At 43.4% G+C, this 20411-nt stretch overlaps 2 protein-coding genes across 6 annotated transcripts; both read right to left on the bottom strand.

The window, feature by feature from the left end:
• Window positions 1-932: 932 nt before the first annotated feature.
• Window positions 933-9277, bottom strand: bbc3 (BCL2 binding component 3). Its single transcript, XM_035534509.1, has 4 exons — window positions 8981-9277; window positions 7508-7760; window positions 5688-5869; window positions 933-3402 (listed from the first exon to the last, which is right to left on the bottom strand). The coding sequence occupies exons 2-4, from the start codon at window positions 7746-7748 to the stop codon at window positions 3301-3303; spliced, it is 525 nt and encodes a 174-aa protein (XP_035390402.1). The 5' UTR covers window positions 7749-7760; window positions 8981-9277; the 3' UTR covers window positions 933-3300.
• Window positions 9278-16207: 6930 nt separating this feature from the next.
• rad1 (RAD1 homolog (S. pombe)) lies at window positions 16208-20210 on the bottom strand. 5 transcript variants are annotated; one of them, XM_026997647.2, is made up of 6 exons: window positions 20004-20210; window positions 18496-18711; window positions 18297-18405; window positions 17828-18086; window positions 17177-17275; window positions 16208-16859 (listed from the first exon to the last, which is right to left on the bottom strand). In XM_026997647.2, exons 2-6 carry the CDS (start codon window positions 18688-18690, stop codon window positions 16682-16684), a joined length of 840 nt encoding a protein of 279 aa, XP_026853448.2. In that variant the 5' UTR covers window positions 18691-18711; window positions 20004-20210; the 3' UTR covers window positions 16208-16681. The 5 variants fall into 5 exon arrangements, with proteins under 5 accessions (XP_026853448.2, XP_026853446.2, XP_026853447.2 ...); XM_026997645.2 differs by lacking the exon at window positions 20004-20210 and adding an exon at window positions 19712-19946 and having other exon boundaries at window positions 18496-18726; XM_026997646.2 differs by lacking the exon at window positions 20004-20210 and adding an exon at window positions 19712-19944.
• Between the last annotated feature and the right edge of the window lie 201 nt (window positions 20211-20411).

The following is a 20411-nucleotide window of genomic DNA, read 5'->3' as shown; positions in this document are numbered from 1 at the left end:
CAGGCCAGTGGCGTGGGGGAGTGTCGGCTCGACTGTTTTCTCTGCTGGGTGAGAGTGAGTTCATGGCAGTCTTGGTCAGGTTTCACAAATGTGGCCAAGCTGTTTTCCTGTTGTAGTCTTTACATGGACTTTCAGCTATTTACTGTAGCCTACATACATATGATTTATGTATCATAGTTTATGAACTGCCCTTTGTGATAGTAATACGTCTGTTTTAATGAAGGAGGAAGCTTCACCTTACAGTGCTGAAAGATCCGTTACCAGGTGGTGCCTACTCCCCTAGCCAGGGGTTCCTATTTTCCTGGGTTTAGAAGGCCGAACCGATGTAATGACAAGTCAAAAACACAAAACAAAACGGCTCAAAGAAATATAACCTGTGATTGGTCCTCGTTCTGCAGGAACTTGGTAATAACATTTTATTTAATTTGACACCTTATCCAGATGTTGTGTCAGCACTTCTTACTGTTCAACCTATTGGCAAAGCAGTCTCTGTCAGCGTGTTGACATGTAATGGGGCGACGTGATGATTACGCTCTGGCTGGGGAGCTCTGAACCAGTAGCGATGACGGGTTAGAAATCTGCTCTTGAATGAGGAAATGAGAGGGTTAAAAATCCACATGACACTTAAGAACCAGTTCTACGAGTTTGTAGTAGTAAAACCTTGATTTGCTCATTTTTATCACATGAGCAATACAATGTTGCATGCCAAGCAGACAGCCTGTTTTCAAATGATTTAAGATCACCTAAGTGTTTGTACCTTCAGGGAGAACTCTTTCAGATTTCACTGCTACAGCTTTCATATAAAACTAGACTAAAGAAAACTAAAACTTAGTTAGTCAAATAATTAATTCCCTACTTAAAGCAATTTTTAAAATGAATCAATTCACTCGTAAATGCTTTGAGAATTATTATATTTATTTTAAAAAGGCAAAAGGGAAAAAAAAACATACCAAAATTCATATAGAAAAAATTCACATAGAAAAAAGTCCAAACGGCAAATGTACAAGGCTAGAAAGTGAGGACGACTTGATCTTCAGAGTAGTGTGATGTTCACAGTACACTTAAGGCCTTCCCCCCACAGGGAGGGAGTACATCAGAGAACGCACCCATCCACAAGAAACCACAGAGTGACCAAACCCTCCCCCCACCCCCCGTAGTCTACACCACAGCTCTACACAGGAAGTCATGGGACAGGCAGTCACGAGAAGACCTCATACTCCATATGCTTGGAGATACAGTACCCACATTTAAAAAAAAAAAAAAAGAAGAAGAAGAAGCTTTTTATCTCTTTTTTCACAATTTACCCAGAGATTGTAAAAGTGGTTTTTGAGGGAAGCTCTTTGAACAAAACCTTTTGTCAGATGCACCTTAGACATCCATGAAGGACCTATGGCAGGACGCTAGCAGCGCCACAAGAGGCCCTAAAGAGACCACCATCTGACATCAGTGGTGAGCCCTGTATATGGAAACCGGCAATGCCGTTCTTCAAGTATGGAAAGTCTGGCTCAGTTTCTGCCATTAGTAGAATCTTTTTGCACCAAAGTCATGCTCATTAATTGTGTTACAGCAGAACAGTTTGGTGCATTTTGCTCAATCTTTGTAGTTTTGCTCAGGGTAATGGTTACAGAATATATTGTGAAACTGATAATACAGAAAATATACAGTATGTTTCCCCAAAAACAACTATATCTCCATTCACACTCACTCTGCCTGATCACAGATTTGCGGGAAGTGGGACACTTGCTAACAACTCATGAAAATAACTTCAAACATTTATTAACGTTAAACCAAATATTTAATTTTACCTTCTATTAATTACTAAGGACCAAGTGTAGAAATGGACATACAAAATAAATAACTTACACCTTGCTTTCTCAGGCAATGATATATCATATTTGTAAAGGGAATGCTCACCATCTAAACATGTTTTTAAATTCTTTTTTTAAAAGGACATCCAAATCTAGATATTTTTAAATATCAAATGGATCTGTGTATGTTCATTACCTCTCAGCATTGGTCCAAAAGGTTCAAGAAATCAAACCTGCACTGCTATTGATCAACAACAAAAAAAAGGAACTGTTAAGTACTTTAAGGTTTCATCAAAATATACACAATACATCAGAAAGAAAATGGCCAGTTCCTTCCATCTCTCACCTGTTGCCATTTTCTCCAAAAATATTTACATGTTTGTTACAAATATTAACACTGCTACCCAGCCATGTGGAAAACCTGTGGTCTGGCCCGCCCACAAAGTCTGCCGGCCCCAGTCTGAGTTCCTCCATTGGAGGTGACCAATCTTTGAAATGAGTGATGAATTTTGTGTTCCAAAGTGTAGATTTACATGGGCGCTCACAGGCACTGGCCCAACCCCCACCCCACACACTGATCAGTGATTGCCCCTGGTATTTCAAGCACATGTAGGGTTTTTTTTAAAGGGTGGCGTAAGGCACATTCACCACACTGGGTTCACGGCTTGAAACACCTGCCCCTTCCGCCCAACGGCCTCCTCCCTCGTATGGTACGACCCTCTACCGTTGGGTGGTGTGCGGGGACGTCTCCCTGCACCCCCCTGACTGACTGTGCAGCAGTATTGCTCTGTAAGGCAGCTAAAGAGCATCTCCCACATCAAATACAGCATTTCAGTGCCTGAGGAGTTACAACACAACCAGACCTTGTAACTTAGTGCTGCCTAACGACTCGGATACTCGGATTTTTGGCTGTTGGATCTGAGGCACAACTGGTGCCTCACACCTGAAAAGACGTGTAGGTACGTACGAGTGCTGGGAAAGCCGTACGGGGTTCATCGGAAGCATCCTTGGATGTACCATGACAACAGAGCAACGGATGGAAACCATGCAAGTCGCATGATTAATCTTAGTGAACTGGCCGCTGTCAGACACGTTCCTTTTTGACATGCTGTCCTCGGAGTATCCAGGCCTTTAGGCTGATGTCAGCAACTCTATGGACACTGACCGATTGTGCTTCACAGTTTAGAGTCCAACGAGGCACACGTATTTCTCCCGCTACACGCCCCTCCCACCTGGACGTACGCTTCAGTCACATGCTACATAAAAATCCCCAGAAGAGACAGAAAGAAAAACCCAAGCTACATGTACACATGCACAACGTGAGAAACAACACAAATAAAAAAAAACAAAAAAAAAAAAGGATGAAGACCCAGTGCATTCTGGTCTGGCAAAGATGGTCCTGAGCCCAGTGCAGTTCGCTTGGTGGTTGTGCTGGGGAGCGCCAGCGCCCCCCTGTGGTGGCCTCCTGCCCCCCCCCCCCTCCCCCTGCCATTCATCTGAGCCCATGCTGGTAGAGGGTGCTGATGGTGTCAGCGAGGAAGGCCACCAGGCCGCGGTACACGCCTCTCCAGTTCTGCCACTGCGCACCCTCGTTCTGAAACACAGGGGGAGAGAACGAGAGGGTGAGCGAGTGGCCAGGTAACACCGGAGCGAATGACGCGCTCAGCCACGGCACAGGAAGGTCAGCGGCTCCGCTCCGACGCCTCTGCCGGCAGGTTCACGTCACTTTTATCACTCCATCTTCAACAGATAAGCACACCCTACAACATTCCGCAACTTTTTAACAATATCGCAAGCGACAGCTTTGAGTATGTGCATGTGTTTGTAAGGCTGTCCCGGACATGCAGTGTCTACACGACAGTCTGGAGAGGTGGCATTCAACAGCTGCTGTGAGTCATCTTCTAAAAATATACCGCGCACTTCGGGGGGGGGGGGGGGGGGGGTATAGGCACGTTGGAACAAGAGGCGACCGAAAGCACGCCGATAGACTAACTGCCACAGAGTGGGTCCTGACACTCCTACAGTGCCACTGAAATAACTATGGCCTGTGAGGACAGCAGAGACGCGTGCAGGGTGTGGTCAACAAAACTCTGCAGAGAAATGCACACGCAAGCACCGGGGTCATGCGAGGGGCTGCAGGCAGCTGCCCCCACGCCACACGCCTCCAGTCCAGCCGCCACACCGCAAAGACACAGGCTGCACGCACACACGCACCGCTCTACCCTGTCATTACCTAGCTTCTGGCCACTGGCTATGGTTCGCACTGCACTTAGCGAATGGCCACTGAAACGTTTGTCACGTGAGCCACAGACTCTACAAAACGTTATGCAAGATGAAGCAGTGAACTGCCTTAATGTGGAAAACTCAGTCGGTCATCTCAGAAATCATTAAAAAAAAAAAACTTCCCACAACCTGCTGCCACACTGTTGTAGAGGTTTGTTTACACTTGCTAATATCTTCACATCTACATAACTGCACTCGAAAGATTACACCATACAGCAATATCCTTTATTGTCCGTGTGTTGCCTGCGTAACTATATAACAAAACAGGACGGATCGCACTGTCTATAGGTTTTATTGTACAATGTCTACAGTGTATGTTAGGACCTACTCGTGACATGTGCCCTGTATTAACTCACTACACCTACAGGGAAATCTTTTGTATCTGTGCTTGAGCTGGTCACAGAGGGCAAGTAGGTCTTGAACTCTTGACTCTGGTTGGCGTCGGAGAGCGTGAGACACTGAGCACACTGAACAAGGGAGAAGGAACTGAACTGCAGCAGAGGAGAACAGACGGGGGAGGCTGTGCTCTGCCAGGCTCACGTGCCTGTAGTGGAAAGGTACCCGCCCACACACACACACTTTGCTTGAGGAAGTCCCTGTGATTCCTGTGCTTGTTCCAAAGTAAACAACACCTGTGCGTGGCTAAAAGCACCTCCTGCTTTCACAGTTCCACGAAGGGCTCTGAATCGCAGTCCCAGACACACTGTGCAAACAGCTGCTGCAGCACTACACATCCAGGTCCGCTGCTTCACACACATGCCGCTGTGACTGTCCAGCCCGCCTGCCGCGAGTGTAGGCGCGCAAGTGCACATATGAAAAAGAGGGAAGCAGCTCGGAGATTTGTGACTGTGAAGCTGCTTTCCAGTCAGCACGTCTGTGCGCGTCTGCCGGCCGTGCGTTACGCTGCTGTGTGCAGGAGGGCGTGCGTGTGTGTGAACGTTTGAGGGTGTGTGTTGTGCGCTTCTTGTGTGGGCAGGGCCTGGAGTAGTGCGGTGACATCATGCGTGTTTGTCTGAGGCAAGGAGGGGAGGGGGTGAGGGGCTGTGGAGTTGCCTGGGGGAGGGAGAGATTAGCCTCTGTTTACTCCCTGCCTGCTCCACAAGCTGCCTCCTCACGCGATACGGCAGGGAGCGAGAGCGAGAGAGAGAGAGAGGAAGGAAGGAAGGGAGGGAGGGGGAGAGAAAGAGGGAGAGAGTGAGAAAACAAGAGTGCATATGAGAGAGAATGGGAGGGAAAGAGGAAAACAAGAGAGTGTGAGGAAGAGGTAAAGAGAGAGAGAGAGACACACACACACAGAAAGGGAGACTGAGAGACAGAGAGATGGGCATTGGGTTCAGCCACATTTGGAAACTTGACTCCAGTTACAACACTAGCCATGGTGAATACTGCATTGATCCATTCTCCAGAAAACCACTGGAGGCTATAGACTCACACACACACACACACACACACACATTTACACATTTTCACAAACAGCATCACAGACGCACGCGACTGGTCACACCCATCTCCACCCAGTCGCACGAATCCCAGGCCAGAGTTCAAGCATATGGCAGAGCGCAACTATTGTAAGGCCCAAACAAACAGGCTGCTCACCCTTCTCTGGAGGTAAACTGCGTTCATCTCGTCTCCGATGGTCCTCAGCTGGATGGCGACCCTTGCCACCGCCTGCTCCTCAGGTGTGGGCTCCTCCTCAGGGGGGGCTCCGTGCCTCTCCTGCAGGACATCAGGCAGGGGCTCCGGCCTCCCACCCAGACAGGATCGCTCCTGCTCGGGTCCTGAAGCAGAGACAGGACGAATGACAGGACTGTCTGAAGGTCACCTCGTAGTTCAAAAAGATCCTGATTTTCCAGGCTGAATTTATTAAGGTGGCTGTCACTTTAAAATACTTGAGCTGCCTGTGGTTAAGGGTGACGCATGGGGTGGATGTGAAATACAGCCGGGTCTGTGTTTTTGTGAAAAGGTCCGCGCTGATTTACGACTGCTATACAGCCCCCACACACTCTGCGGCCCCTCACCCTTAGCTGACCGAAAGCACGGAAAACCTGCGGGACTGGTCAGTCGGCTCACTGACCCGAGCAAACGACCGATTCGCGGGGATGAACAGGCCGACTGTCTAGCGGGGACTGTTAACAAGGCAGCTGCCTGCCAGCTCTGATGGCAGCCCATCCCCCACCCGCAAGTCACATGCTCCCGCTCAAAAGAAAGCCCTCAGACCTCCGCATGCTCCCCCACCCCCGCCCGGGCCCAGGGCGGAGCGCTTGGGGCACCTCGCGGCATCGGCCGCCAACACCCTTCTGGTTTCACCTTCGAAGTTTGCGTGTAATCTCTTAATCTGCTTAATAGGTTTGGAGTGCATGCGTGTGCAGTTTGCGCTGCCGGTGCACTTTGTGGACGCCCCGCCGTCTCCTCCGCTGTAAATAACACTCGTGCTGTTTTGCTGCTGCTCAGACTGTTCTAAGGGAATTATGTGGTGAAAAAACTCTTCTTTTTAAAAAAGACTAGGTGCAGCATGACTGATGGAAGGATGTCAAAATACCCTCAAGAATGTAATGCAATTTCATGCATGTGCTAATCTTTGCAATTGAACACGGGTAAACGGCATAAAACCGTACGCAAAAATGCAACTTACAGAACAAAGTGAGTAAAAATGAATCCCAGAACTACGCACGTTACTGGTAATAAATACGTTATAAATGATAAAACAGTGACTATGACTCAGGTTGTTCTAAAAATCCTTGCTTCACCTGAGCAGAGTGCACAAATAGCTCCACAATCCCAGGAAATGTGCGGGTGTAGGGAGGAATCTGCTGAACCTCAGGAGGAGGTGACTTAACAGACCAAGGGAGATGGGTAGAGCTGTGGTGTTCTGGCTTGTTGCCAGGGTAACTGTAAGCCGGTGCAGCCTGAGATGAAATTCAGCCATTGGTAGACAGGAATGAAGGGCAGGCAGCAATAGGGTGGACAGCGGGGAGTTAGGGAGGGACCAGGAGGAGGCAAACAGCCAGCAGATTTTTAAACGGAGCCATCGACAGAGAAATGCTAGGAGGGTTCAACCAAGGCAACGGAGGAGGAGGCGAAGTGATGAAAAGAGGTGAGATACAAAAATCATTGCTGATACTAAGCCACAGAGCAGACCGCCGCTCGGTGTGGTGGGACAGGCTGGCTGTGGTTAGGTGATGTTCAGCACGACGCCACCTGCACCAGACAAGTCTCAACATGCCTCTCTTGGCCAGAGCGCAAGAGGGGGAGCACTTTCCAGAATGAGCATGGGCCAACCTCGCCAAACGCTCTAGCAGGCCAAAATCGTCACTGCTAAGTGAAACGAATTGTTGTTGTTGTTTTGGGGTTTGTGTGTTTTTTTAAAAGCATGCTACATGAAAGCACATTATCGCCACCAGTAGCAGTGTGCATACCTGCGCCGTCCTGCTGTGGGGCAGCAGACGTGTTCAAGGCATCTGGTGCAGGGGTGAGTTGCAGCGGCGCAGTGCTGGTCTGAGTAGCCGCGCTCCGGCGCCACGGCCGCGCCAGGGACTGGGTCGCCTGTGGGGCAGGCTGCGTGCTTCCGCCGGGCCAGGCATCCCGACGCAGAACCTCCATCCTGCAGCTCTGGGGACTCTGTCCGTCCACCCTGCTGTCCATCTGCGGTCTGGCCATAACGGACACTGCCTGCCACGAGCGAAAAAGCGATGCTTAGCTGCGGGAATGAAAGTGTAGCTCGCTGGACGTTTGCATCTTATATCACAATAAAGACTACAAGCAAAGGCACGATTGAAAAAAACTCGTCATATATATCATAATAGAAACATATTGGACGCAGGATGAAATTAAATAATTTCAAACAAACAATCGTATCTTTCCGTCCGCGTTAAAAGTAAAACCTGCCAAATGTAATCCAGAATAAATTAACAGCACAAACTGCACTCACCACTGCCTTAAATATAAAAGATTCAATAAATAAGTTGATACAAGCAAATATGTAGAGATATACCCGTTTTTATTTGACAATAACATTTTTTTTTCTTTACTACAAGCTTGTAGGTCTTTTCCAAGCGACCACGAGGTGGCAGGCAACCATCGCGTGCGCGGGTTGTTTGTAAACAAATCCGTGCAAGTATCGACAGACCGCTACACGCGCTCCTGCAACCCACGGCACGATCTTAAATCAGCACAGTACTGACACACAGAAACGCGGTCCCGACGTTCACAAATATTGCTAATTCCATTCAACACTTATAATATGACATTTCCACATTGCAACACGACTTGAGATGTTTATCAGTGTTTCATTTGGCTACGTCGCGCCGCTTAAAACGGAAATCATGAAGCACTGGAAAAGTAGCACATGCAAATGGTTAGCCCGAAACAACTATAGCGCGAAGTAGAGCCTTTAAAGAGGAAAGAGTGGGGGAGAACGCGTTGGAAATCTGACAGTTAGGCTAACTTGTACTGTGAAATACAACAACATGGTAGTTCTGCTGGTCTCCAGAGTCGCTGAATGACTGAAATGCATTGTCGTGGGCATATTTTCATGCATTAATGGTACTTCAATAGCCTATTATCGTATATTTATACAACTGTAACCAAATGTACATATGTAACACAAAACGCCCCGTGTCGACATCGGTTTGCAACCTAAATTCATCTACGAAAGCGGTGGTCCTAACCACTCAAGACAGCAAGACGCACACCAGATTTGACGCACCCGACCGAAACAGCTCCACACAATTCTGCTTCGACAACGAGCGTTACACACTGTCAGCGTTACACACTGACCCGACATCATCGCCGGTTAGCGAGCTCTCATTTACTGACCAACACAATAACAGTCCGTGGTTTAGATAGGAAAAATAGGAACTGCAATGCGGCCAAAACACCATTGCTCTTACCTGTAAAACAGCTGCTGAGAGTCAGCAGATATCAGTCCAGTGCTCAGTTTTATCGTGCTGAACGCTAACAGGACACTTGTCTTGGAGGTCGAGCTCATAAGATGGTCAGTAAGTGGTGTTCCCGTGCACTGGTCCACATCAAACGTTATTCCACTTATTTCGTACGATGTGCTGGAGTTACCAAGTTAATCCGCTCATGGCGTGCGATCGTCAGTACCGTCGATATCCGCGATTTGTCAAGAGCATCGACGCGCAAGCTCGACGAAACGCTCCCGTTGTTTGTTGTGCCGCCTCCGAAATGACAGCAACTTGCTTTCACTCGCGCGAAGTCCTCGCTTTCTGCCACGCCCTCCGCGTGCTGTCGCGCGACAAGCCCCGACATGCTCGCGGAAAAGCAAAGCGTCTGCTGAAGGCTGCGCAGCCCTGCGCATCCCTCTGCGAAAGGGGGATCAGATCGCTCTGATCACTCGCGGCGCCCCCCTCGGCGAGGGATGCGCAGGGTTGCGCAGCCTCCAGCAGACGCTTTGCTTTTCCGCTCGTCTTTCCGCCCCTCTCTGTCTCTGGACCGTTTGCTACATATGTCGCGTCTTTCTGAAATGTTGCAACCGCCGCCGACTTGACGCTCACTGCGAGTGTGCGGATAATAAATTAAACGCTCACGTCGTTTCACCCTTTCGTCTGTGGTTGAAAATGTAAAGTTGTTCTCAAATTTTACTACTTTTTCTGAACTATGAAAAATAAGCCATGTGCCAAGTAATTTCCATAACAGTGGCAGCAAGTCTATTCTGCTAAAAATGTAACGCATTGACTACATTAGTCAGTTCATCACAAGGTGTGCTGTGATTCAGACTCCTAAAACAACGTTAAAAATGGCTGGTAATTATTTATTTCATTTTAGATTTTATCATTAGCATAACACCTGGCTGTTAAAAGCAGGCTTACATCTGTATGTTATCTTACAAAGGTGTGGACCAGATTCTTGCAAACTAAATGATGTGATTCGCGTGAATCAGCTGCAGACTTGCATTTGATTTTTCTATGTTCAATTATGCTACTTTCATGTTTTGCATGCGAAATTAACTGGCACAAATTTTTATTTTGCATTTGTTATAGAACCTAAGGTATCCAGAAAGCATTCTATTATCCATTATTTTAAATACATTCTAATAACACTGCTTATATTAATTAAATTATGCAATTGCCAGAAGGCGGTGAAAATTCCCCATTACGACTCTTTTGACCGTCGCAGTGTGTCCTGCATAACAGTGGCTATTGTGCCGGTATGCAGACACGTCGTGCGTGGCCGGGCCTGGGTTGCATTTATAACTAATCGCCTGGAAATAGCAGCTGGTCTTCAGAAGAGCTCGGGGCCCAGTGTCAGATTAGGGATGCCCTATTTTACATAATGGGAATCCCCGAGCAGGTACATGTCTGGGCGAACAACTACGAGCAGACTATGCAAAGTTGCCTGGGTACTCTTGTAGTGGCAGCCCCGGTAGTGTGTTACCTGTGTCAGTTATTTTCTAAATATTACATAAAATATCTGATAAAGATGTTAAGTATGATTTTATTTCCAGTTTAATGAATAATGGCTGTAATGTCAGTGGCACAGAGCCCAAAGTGCCAAGCAACATATAATTCTCCATCTCTTTCCCTGAAATTCTACTTCGTGCAAAACACACATATAAAAAAAGGTTTTGAGTAAACATTTAAAGCATACCACACAAAAACATCACATTTGCAGCCAAATATCTGATATTTTGTGGAGGAGATCAACTGGTTAAAACAGAAATGCATGGTGTGAAACCAAAGCTGCCACTGTACGCTGGAAAAATCAGAAGGAATTTAGTCACAAAAGTACATTGAAATAATTATGCTGTGTCGCCTATATACCATTGCCCAGATATAACAGTCCTTTGTGATACAGGGGTAATGAGGACAGCACTAAATAACTAAATAGCCTTTACAGAGTAAAACATTTTGTCATTTAGTCGCCTGCGACGTGTTGAGTGGTGCATCACTATGACTCGCTGAGGCTGTGAAAGGTGATTATGTCTAGCTGTGCACTTGTTCAATAACACCTTGCGCCAACATCCATATCAAACATCCAAACCTGATAAACCACTATGTAAATTTACTTTTCACTAATTTATTGTACTAAAAGGTATTTTAAGAGGACAGACTATGGGTACACTTCTTTGTGTTTGGCTATTTGAGGACTTGTTTGTGTGTGTGTGTGTGTGTGTGTGTGTGTGTGTGTGTGTGTGTTGGCTAGACTCGTAACCAAAACAGGATTTCACATGGTTCTGTATACAGTGAGAGTCAGGCTCTCGCAATGACATCATCCCCCCCCCATGGGTGTCTGGTAAAGTAGAACTCCATCTCCAGCAGTATAGCCTGTCTTCCTTCCACTTTCACAAATTAGTTTTCATAGCTGCTTCATAATTGCCTGCTAAACGGCGCCTGTCAAAGGTGAGCGAAGAGGTGCAGGACTGCAGCTGCCGCTTTTCATAATGTAATGGGATGGTGGTGAGAGACCGACCCAAGAAGACGATACGTGACGGGAACACGCGGCTCCAGCACCCAGCGGTAGACCGGCCTTCGCCTGGCACTCAAAGGGAGTCAAAGCATTAAAGGTGTAGACTTTGCTATATCTGCTGTTGACAGAACGTGCAGTTTCAAACACTCATGATGCCGTCATAGTGATAGGACTGTATGAGGCTGGTTGGGAGAGCCATCTTGTGCTGGCAGATGTCATTATTGTTTACTTAATTACTTATCAAATAATTTAAACCTTATACAAATATTCTATCAATCTTTCTGTTTGAGTAAGTTTGTTTTATTCTTAGAAAACTTTCTTTCCACAAACAGACCCGAGAAAAGAGACAACCAGGTTTCAGTCACAATAGGTGTCGATCACAGTTTCATTATGTTTGTGGTTGAGCAGTGGTTTAACTACACTAACTACAAGTGCAAAACATCACACATGACATCATGGTACAGAATATGTTTTTTTCTGTGGAAAAAAATGCTTTAATCTGTTATCTGTCCCACTGGTCTAGAGGACATGTAAATGGAAACTAACATTTTTATTTTTTCTGAATTTATAATTTTTATATATTTTATATATTTTTATCCATATAATTTTTAAAATATATTTTATATATTTTTATGTAGAATGTTCAGATGAAAATTGACAGCTTTAAATATATATGGGGTAGTAAAGCTATTTTTGGTAAGATTGGGAAATTAGGTATTGTGAGACAATGGTCATGTTTCTACAGTATGAATTGCAAGAAGAGGTTTTGTATAGTAGTATTACACTAAACAGTTATGATGAGATTTTTGGAGTAAAAGTCTAACCTGTACTCATGCTACGTGCAAGCAAAGTGCTCAGTCTACATAAACTTTTGACCTTCTGTTTCAACAAAGGGTCACCCTTCAGCCATCTAGTATGAAACACAGTACTTGAGTCATGGGTTACGATTCTTATGAAATTTCATAATAAATAAACTTGATGTATGTGTGACAAATTATATTTATGGTAAAATGTGTAGAAATGAAAATGTAAAAAACTGAAATTTTGTTCAAGCCATTTTCACGTGTTCTATACAACACAGAAATGACACGTAAAAAGATGAGCAGCTCTCTAAGTCTCTCATTTCATGTCATTTTGACTAACAGTTGTAAGTGCTGTACATGAGTGAAGAAGAAACCCAGAATGCTACAGTAGCTTATATAATCTAATAAAGAACCCCATTTACAAATTACATTTCACATTGAATTTCAAAAGTGTGAAAACCAAACCGAACCACAGTTTTGGTCACAGTCAGGCAAGCCAAACCTTCTCCAAGAATGCATTCTGGGTAAGTGGTGGGCAAATACAAATAAGTTAATTTCTCAAAACCCAGCAACATCTTGTCTCAGTACAAATCCTGTAGGACAAGTCAAATTCACTCATATTATTACTGACAAGGAGTACACATTTGGGATGCATTTTAATGCAAGATGCAAATGCATAAGTGATATCTGATGACCTGATCAGAAGGGCAAATGAGTCCAAGGTCCTGAAAAAAGGTTCTATCAGAATTAAATCTTCAAAACTGATTGCTAAATTTACAAATGTTGCATTGGAAATGTTTTCATCTGCAACAATTAAAAACAAAACAAAAAGAGCATCCTCCTTCTTTTCCAGCTCTGCTCAGCAAACAATTTAAGTTGTAAAAAATAAATAAATTATATATATATATATAAAATAAAATAAATTATATAAAAAGTTTCAACCAGCACCTACACCACTGCACTAAGTGAAGAGATGCTACAGTGGCCAAGGATTTGCTTGCCTTCCTCTAATTGTAAAAAGTGACTTGTAGATTTTCAATCTTCAGCCACCTTCTTAATGTCCTTAACTAAAGTATACAGATGTATCCTTGGACACCTGATGCTTTGTTCAAGTAAGCACCAGACGAGCGGATTGTCCTAGCGATGGTTAAGCCATGCATATGGGAGAGAGGTTTTAAGTTAGAGGCGCACCAGCATGACCTCATCGTCATCAGGAGGGATCATCTCACCCATACGGGCTTATGGAAGAGGAACACTACTGATGGGGGTCGATGGGACTGATATGGTGTCACTAACTCCAGCTGTTGCCTTTGTGACCTCATGTGACCCCCACAGACCAGCTAACAATGGCCTGTTTTCATGAGGATGTTTTTTTTTTTTTTATCAATATGGAGGAATGCCACACTTGTGCTGAGTTTCCTATGTTGTGAGTCCGTCCACCTGGATAGATGGGATTTTGAGTTGTTTTATATAAAAACAATGAGATATTATAATACTAGTTGCATGAGCTCATGTTGTAAAAAAGAAGAATTATTCAAACTGTTTTACAAATCAGTAAATTACAGAAATTTTAATCTGTTGCATACCTGAAAGGTTCAAATATTTATACACCTTACTCTATAGTTCCTTTCAATGTGTATAGTTTTTTTAGTGGAACATTACAGAAATGAAGAGTCAAATAAATGTAAGTGTATATAAGCAATTTTTGAGAGAATTAGCATCCTCACATGCTCCACTACCAGTGGATTTAGGCATTCTTTAATATTCAGTTTCCAGTGGCCACAGATCCACACTGACTGGCCAGTGGTTGTGGGTGCCTGTCCATCCTCACCTTCTCTGCACATATTATCTCTGGTTTACCTTACAAAGGTAATTAAGTAGCAATAAAGTTCAACACTGTGCTTTGGTTTACAGCTGGCAGCGGGCTGTGCTCGGCTCAGTCAAGGCAGGTGACTGAGCGCTGCAGGGCTACAGGTGTCTTGTTTACTAAAATAAACTGTGTCCAGAGCACGCTCACACAGAACCATTCCTAAATCTGATGTAATGGAAAAATGTCTCCGAAATGCTCGTCCAACTTCCATGCCACACCGCGTATTTCTATATCTTCCCCTTTTTTATGAGCTATTCCAGCTTTTGCGGTAATTTCCGATGACTCACTGTCTCCCGTGACGCGAGGAAGAATAGGGCGCACCATCTCTTTACCTCTCCTGGGCTCTCTTGTTGCTAATTGTTAGACAGCCACAACAATTAGGTCACCTCTGAGTGTGTGTTTACAGAACCTAGCAATGCCCGCGTTCAAACCTGATACCCTTTGGCTCAAATGGCTGGTCAAAATATTAGGCAACGTCCTAGCGAAGCTACTTCGCTGCCGTGCTTGTGTTCGGGGCACACAAAGCAATGGCGTCCCTCTGACACGACCTGCTTTAACGGGTGATGTCGCACTCATATCAGGTGTCTTGCACATATCCAGTGCTGCACGGATCGCTCTGAACTGTTTGTTTGGATGCAGTACGTTACCAGATATCTATTCAATTGCTTCAGAGCCTCTCAAAAGGCTACGTTTGAAACACCAGTTGGAATAGGTTTTTTCCCCACTACTTTATTCCACATATCTACTCTATGATTGTAATCTTCCCATATTATGAATAACTGTATGACTGATCCCTGCACCGATGACCCCGACTCATTTCAACCATATCCTCCCCAAACCTTTCAGCCTATATAACACATTTGTAGACCTACATTAGTAAGGCAGATGGACACACCATTAGCAGAACCGGAGAGGGAACATGGCACTGGTGTTTCCCACCTGCAGCCGAAGACTCCTCTGCCCGGAAACAGTGTCGCCTCCACAGTTGCAGGCGGCCGCGGGATTGGTAGCGCGGCTGCAGTCTGCACCGGGTCGCTTTGGAAAATTCACATTTCATCTTGCACTCCAGACATTGATCTCCTGGAAATCTACACCACACAGTGCTTATCGGTTAGTAATAGAATGTACACAAACTCTGAACGCAAATACAATAAATACTGTTTTATGATATGTGGTATAAAGCGAACTTTTTATAGTCCGTAAAAAGAGGGCAGTCGTGCGGCGTTGCTGCCCTCTGGCGGCCACAGACATGCTGACGTCTCCTCCTCGAGTTATGGACCGCACACGGGGCAGTGGCAGACAGTCCACCTCTAAATCGCCATTAAAAACAAATAACTGCATAAACCAATCAATTCTACTATATAAATATAATAAATACTGAACAAAGCTGTGGAGGGAAGAAAAGCACAGCAGTAGGTAAATGTATTAAATGTTGGTTGATGGTTCATGTAGTGGTTCATAACTTCAAATATTTTTAACTAATTGCTTGAAGCTTCTTAGCGCCAAAAAATTCTATCCCTGTATCTGGATCAGGCACTCGTTTGATCACTGAGAATGAAAAGGAAATTGGTAAACTGTGGAAGACAATCATAATACATGTCAAATTAGACTCATAGATGTTCAGCACTGTATTCATGATGTAATTGGCATGAATGGTACAACTACTCCAATATGGCGGGAGAAATTTTTTTTTCCCCCAAACATGATTCTTCACATTAACTATGCTACACTAAAGAATGAGGACGAGTTGAATAATTCCTTGAAACCTCCACTTGAACCCATATGCTCCTTTATGACAGAAATCTTAATACATCCATTTCAGCCTGAATGAAGATGTCAGCAGTACATTCACCATGGCTAACAGGTGTTCCACAGAAGACACAGTCTAATTGATGTTTCAAATGCCCAGATGCTGCTAAACATTTATTTCTTATTCATTAGTGTTATTAATGCATCAAAAATACATTAAGAATGTTAGTGTGCTTCTTTAAAGGATACAGATTTAACAGTGTTCATTGAGTTTTTAGTTAAAATTTATTTTAGTGTAGTTTTAATAGATCTTATTGAAAACACCTAGTTTGATGTTAACCTATTTTAATATTTTACAATCATACGCCCTGACACCCCAAGAAATGTTTCAATAACAGCTGACTTTCTTAAATGAAAACAGACAAAACTTTAGTCATTTTAACTGTATATTACACAGTAATTTACAGTCATATCATATTAGCTATATAAGAAAGTTCCCTATTAGGGAATTGCTGTAGCAGATTTATACTGATATAGCAGATTTACAAAGTCCAGGAGTATAGCATAGAGCAAATCAGACAACTCAGAAATTTTACATTACTAGAAATGTGGTACAACAAATGTGGTATAACTAACAAATAACAAAAAAGAAATCAATAATCCAGGGGGCGAGCTAAAATTCACATGTTCAGGGTAAAAGAAAGATTTTAACAGGAATTCAATAATGCGCTGTCGTCAGTCTATTCTTCATCAACCTCTTCGTCTGGGCAGCAGTAGTATTCAACAAAACAAATCTGTCCATCATCATTCCGTACAAGATACTGCAAGGAAAGAAAACCTCGACTGTCTGTCCTCACAGACACCTTACAGGACAGACCCAAAGCTTTGGTGGACGGCTTTAGCAGTGACATCTTGTACCTGTGTTAAAGGTTAACAGAAGACCAAAGAACCTCATATCATCCAGTGGTTACACAAAGTAGTCTAGTAGGTTTTTCAGTAGGTCGTTTGGTTACATTACATTCTTAGAACTATGTAAAAACAATAGGGTCCAATATATATCTGAATACACCAAAGCCCTTGCTTTACACCAGTCAGTCAGTCACCTTCAACAGTGACATTTAGACTACCCTCTCTGTCATTTACATTGTATTTGCCTCCTCGAGTTTGCATTTAAAAATGCAACACACCTCAGTCTACTAGCTTAGAATGCTTTTTGCGTTCTCAGTTCATCCTACCTGTTTTTCTGTGTCTTAGTGCATTGGAACAGCTCCATCATGTCAGAGTCTTTGGGGTAATCATAATGAGCATTTCCAGAATTTCCAAATGTGGACAATCTGGAAAGAAAATAAAGAAGAGTAAAGCATTCCATAAAGGTTATTAGTATCCATAAAAATCTTTACACTTGAAAAACTATTGTAATAAACCATTTGTAACACAATGAAAAGTACAATTTGATTAACACAACAATTACAAAACATGGAATCAGACCTTTGAGAACGTCTGCAAAGGTTAAAATAGATCTTAAAATATTGCAGACATAACACAGTGCTGCAAGAATGTTGTATGTGATAAAGTGGCTTTATCACATACAATGGCTTTGGTTCAGCGTTATGTGAGAACAGTGACAAATCTGGCAATATGTGAACGTGACAGTGTTCACTAAGAAAGTTAAAACATGGTTTATCCCCTTAACTATGGTTACATGACCTACTGTGATAAATTGACTTGCAATTGTCTTGCATTTTCAGGAAGCTCTTTCTCCCCATGCCAAGAGCTGATAACATCCAGTGGCCCAACATGTCTAAGTAATATTTATTACCTGGACATCTGGACACAGGTAAGCATTAATATTGACATTACCCACATTGTAATATTACACTATGCACCTGAAATAGGGATGACTTGGTGACATCGTTAACTGCAGGACTTCACTGGTCATATCCAGTTCTGAAAAAGCCTCCTTCAGGCTGTCTGACTGAAGTATCACTTTGTTGGTGACGTTGGTGCTACAAAAATCAAAGTCCAGAGGTTCCTCGGGTTCCTGGGTGTTAATCTTGCATACAGTAACAACTCCTGCCTCTTCCAGGAACAAGGTTAGTGGGTAGCCATAGCCAATGTAGCACATTCTCAGGGCTGTGCTCACTCCTTAATAGTACAGAAGAAATGCATGATCTCCCCACCAAGTAACACACACAAACTCCATTTAGTGTAGGATTCTAATCTGCTATAGTTTACTGTGCTGTTGCAGTAATTATACTGTAGCATGATACGAAGTCATGTACTCCACAAGCACAAGTTTTAGCCAGCACAGAGGGTGCATTATTAAAGCGCATCAAAGTTACCTGTGATACTTGCCTGGAACTGTACTCCCCCCAAAGATGGTGAGGCAATCCAGAAGGACGGTAAGGTTTACCTGAAACCCAATTACATCCTGTCTGATTGTGAACTCCTGAAATATGTCTGCCTACAAGACGAGAAAATAAAGCAGCATTCAAATAATAAGCAGTTTTTCAGAGTTGACAATATTTCTAAATGTTATACTTAGAAAACCAACCTGAATGAATGCATTCGCTTGAAGACATTTGGAATCTTCTACAGTAACTTTTAAACCATTCTGTGTTGCATTAAATATTGCATGGTCTTTGAAGGATATCGCTTTCAGGATGTTGGAGAGATTCCTTGCATTATCCAAACTAGCTACTAGAATGTACTCATCACTCTCTGATTGGGACTGGGTTGACAAAGGCATACTTCCCAACAATGCAAATACCTGCAATAACATTGCCTGGGATCATTAAAACCAAAACAACCTTAGCATTCAAATCCTACTCATGTTAAGTGTGCATCTGTGTCCTCAATATGCTAATTCCAACACCAACTATTTGGTGAGAAACAACAGTTGTTAATGTCAAGAATGGAACTAAGATGGTGTCCTGGAAATGAACCAATTCAGCTTCATTCATATATAATCACAATGCTGGGTAAACTAGGCACTACTATATAAATAAGCCATTTGGCCTATTGGGCCCGTTTACTTAAAGGTTTATAACACCGGGTGACCTAAGTTTGACACTGTTTGGTGGTTACATGTGGTTTCTGGCTTTTTTGTTGTTGCTGCTGCTGTTATCAGGCTTAACAAACATGTAATCCACAATAAATTACATTTCTGTAAACCTCATAATCTCCGGTCTGGAAAGGCACGTCCTTCATGAGTGGGAAATGCGATGAAGACGCGTTACACTCTTTTTTTTTTCGCCTGCTACCCCACTAGCAGTTAGGGGTCACGCTTTGTCAACACACTGGGCGCCACACACATGACAATGTAATATGTCAGGCATGTAATTTTGGAAGAGGTCACGTTTTAAATCATTATTTTCCCGACAATTTTATAACTGAAAAAATGTATGACAACCTAGCACCCACTCGAGTCTGTGCAAATAACGTTATCACGAAGCCAATAAGATAACTAGCTTAGCTTAGCTACGTTAGCTATCGTACCCGAATCTTGCAAGGACAGACGTCGTAAGCTCTAGATAGCGACACAAAACAAAACAATTAAATTCACACATGCGAATTATCTTTCGTTTTTTCTTCGAAATAAGTTTGATAACGAGTCGGATAGTTCTTGCTAGCAAGCTAAGCGTTAACTAGCGATGCCTGACTGGGTGGTTTAGCCAGTTAGCTATCTGGTTGACTGATAAATTCAGAAATTCAGGAAGTGTGATTAATGTTTGTACAATGTTCAAAAGCATACATAGGATTATACTTACTTAACATCTGACAAAAACAGTTAATATGTGTATTATCAAACACTTCCACACTTAAAAGGCTGCCCTTTCTTTACTGGCCCTTACGCGTTTGCTGCTCGTCTCGCTGGTCTTACAGGGTTACGAGCAGTAAAACCAAAACGTTATACCTGGCTATGATTTACAGATCTTCACAAAGGCGGGATACTGACATTAGTTAGAAATTTGAGACTGTTTTATAGCGAGCAAAAAACCCCAAAGCAATTACGAAACCATGTTGCAAACAACACAGAACAAGAAAGCTACTAGGACGTACCTTTAGCTGAATAAAATTATTAAAACACCACGCTGAGGAATGTAGGTTATGTATTTTAGGTTATTTGTTTATTCATTTTGTTAGTAGGGATTTATTTAAATTTATTTTTGTTTTATCATATCCACGTAGCTGTCCACCTTTTATTCGTTAAGCCCTGTATTGTTGATTTAAATAACTGAGTAAATTTTTTAAATGCTGATTTCCAAATGACCGGAAGTTAAACAATGCTCTACAACAAAATAAATATCCACATAAAGTTGACAGGGACGCCTGGCGAACGTCCTCGCTTCAAACATTGGGCAGGTTAGAGGGGGTAATACTTCAAAAATGATTACACAGAAAAATTGTACTTTAAAATTTAGCTTTCGATAGCTGCATAAACATTACTATGACGGATGATGCCCACAT

Source organism: Electrophorus electricus, chromosome 15 (genome assembly GCF_013358815.1).
Source record: "Electrophorus electricus isolate fEleEle1 chromosome 15, fEleEle1.pri, whole genome shotgun sequence".
Taxonomy (NCBI): domain Eukaryota; kingdom Metazoa; phylum Chordata; class Actinopteri; order Gymnotiformes; family Gymnotidae; genus Electrophorus; species Electrophorus electricus.
This window is presented reverse-complemented; position numbering and strand designations above follow the sequence as displayed.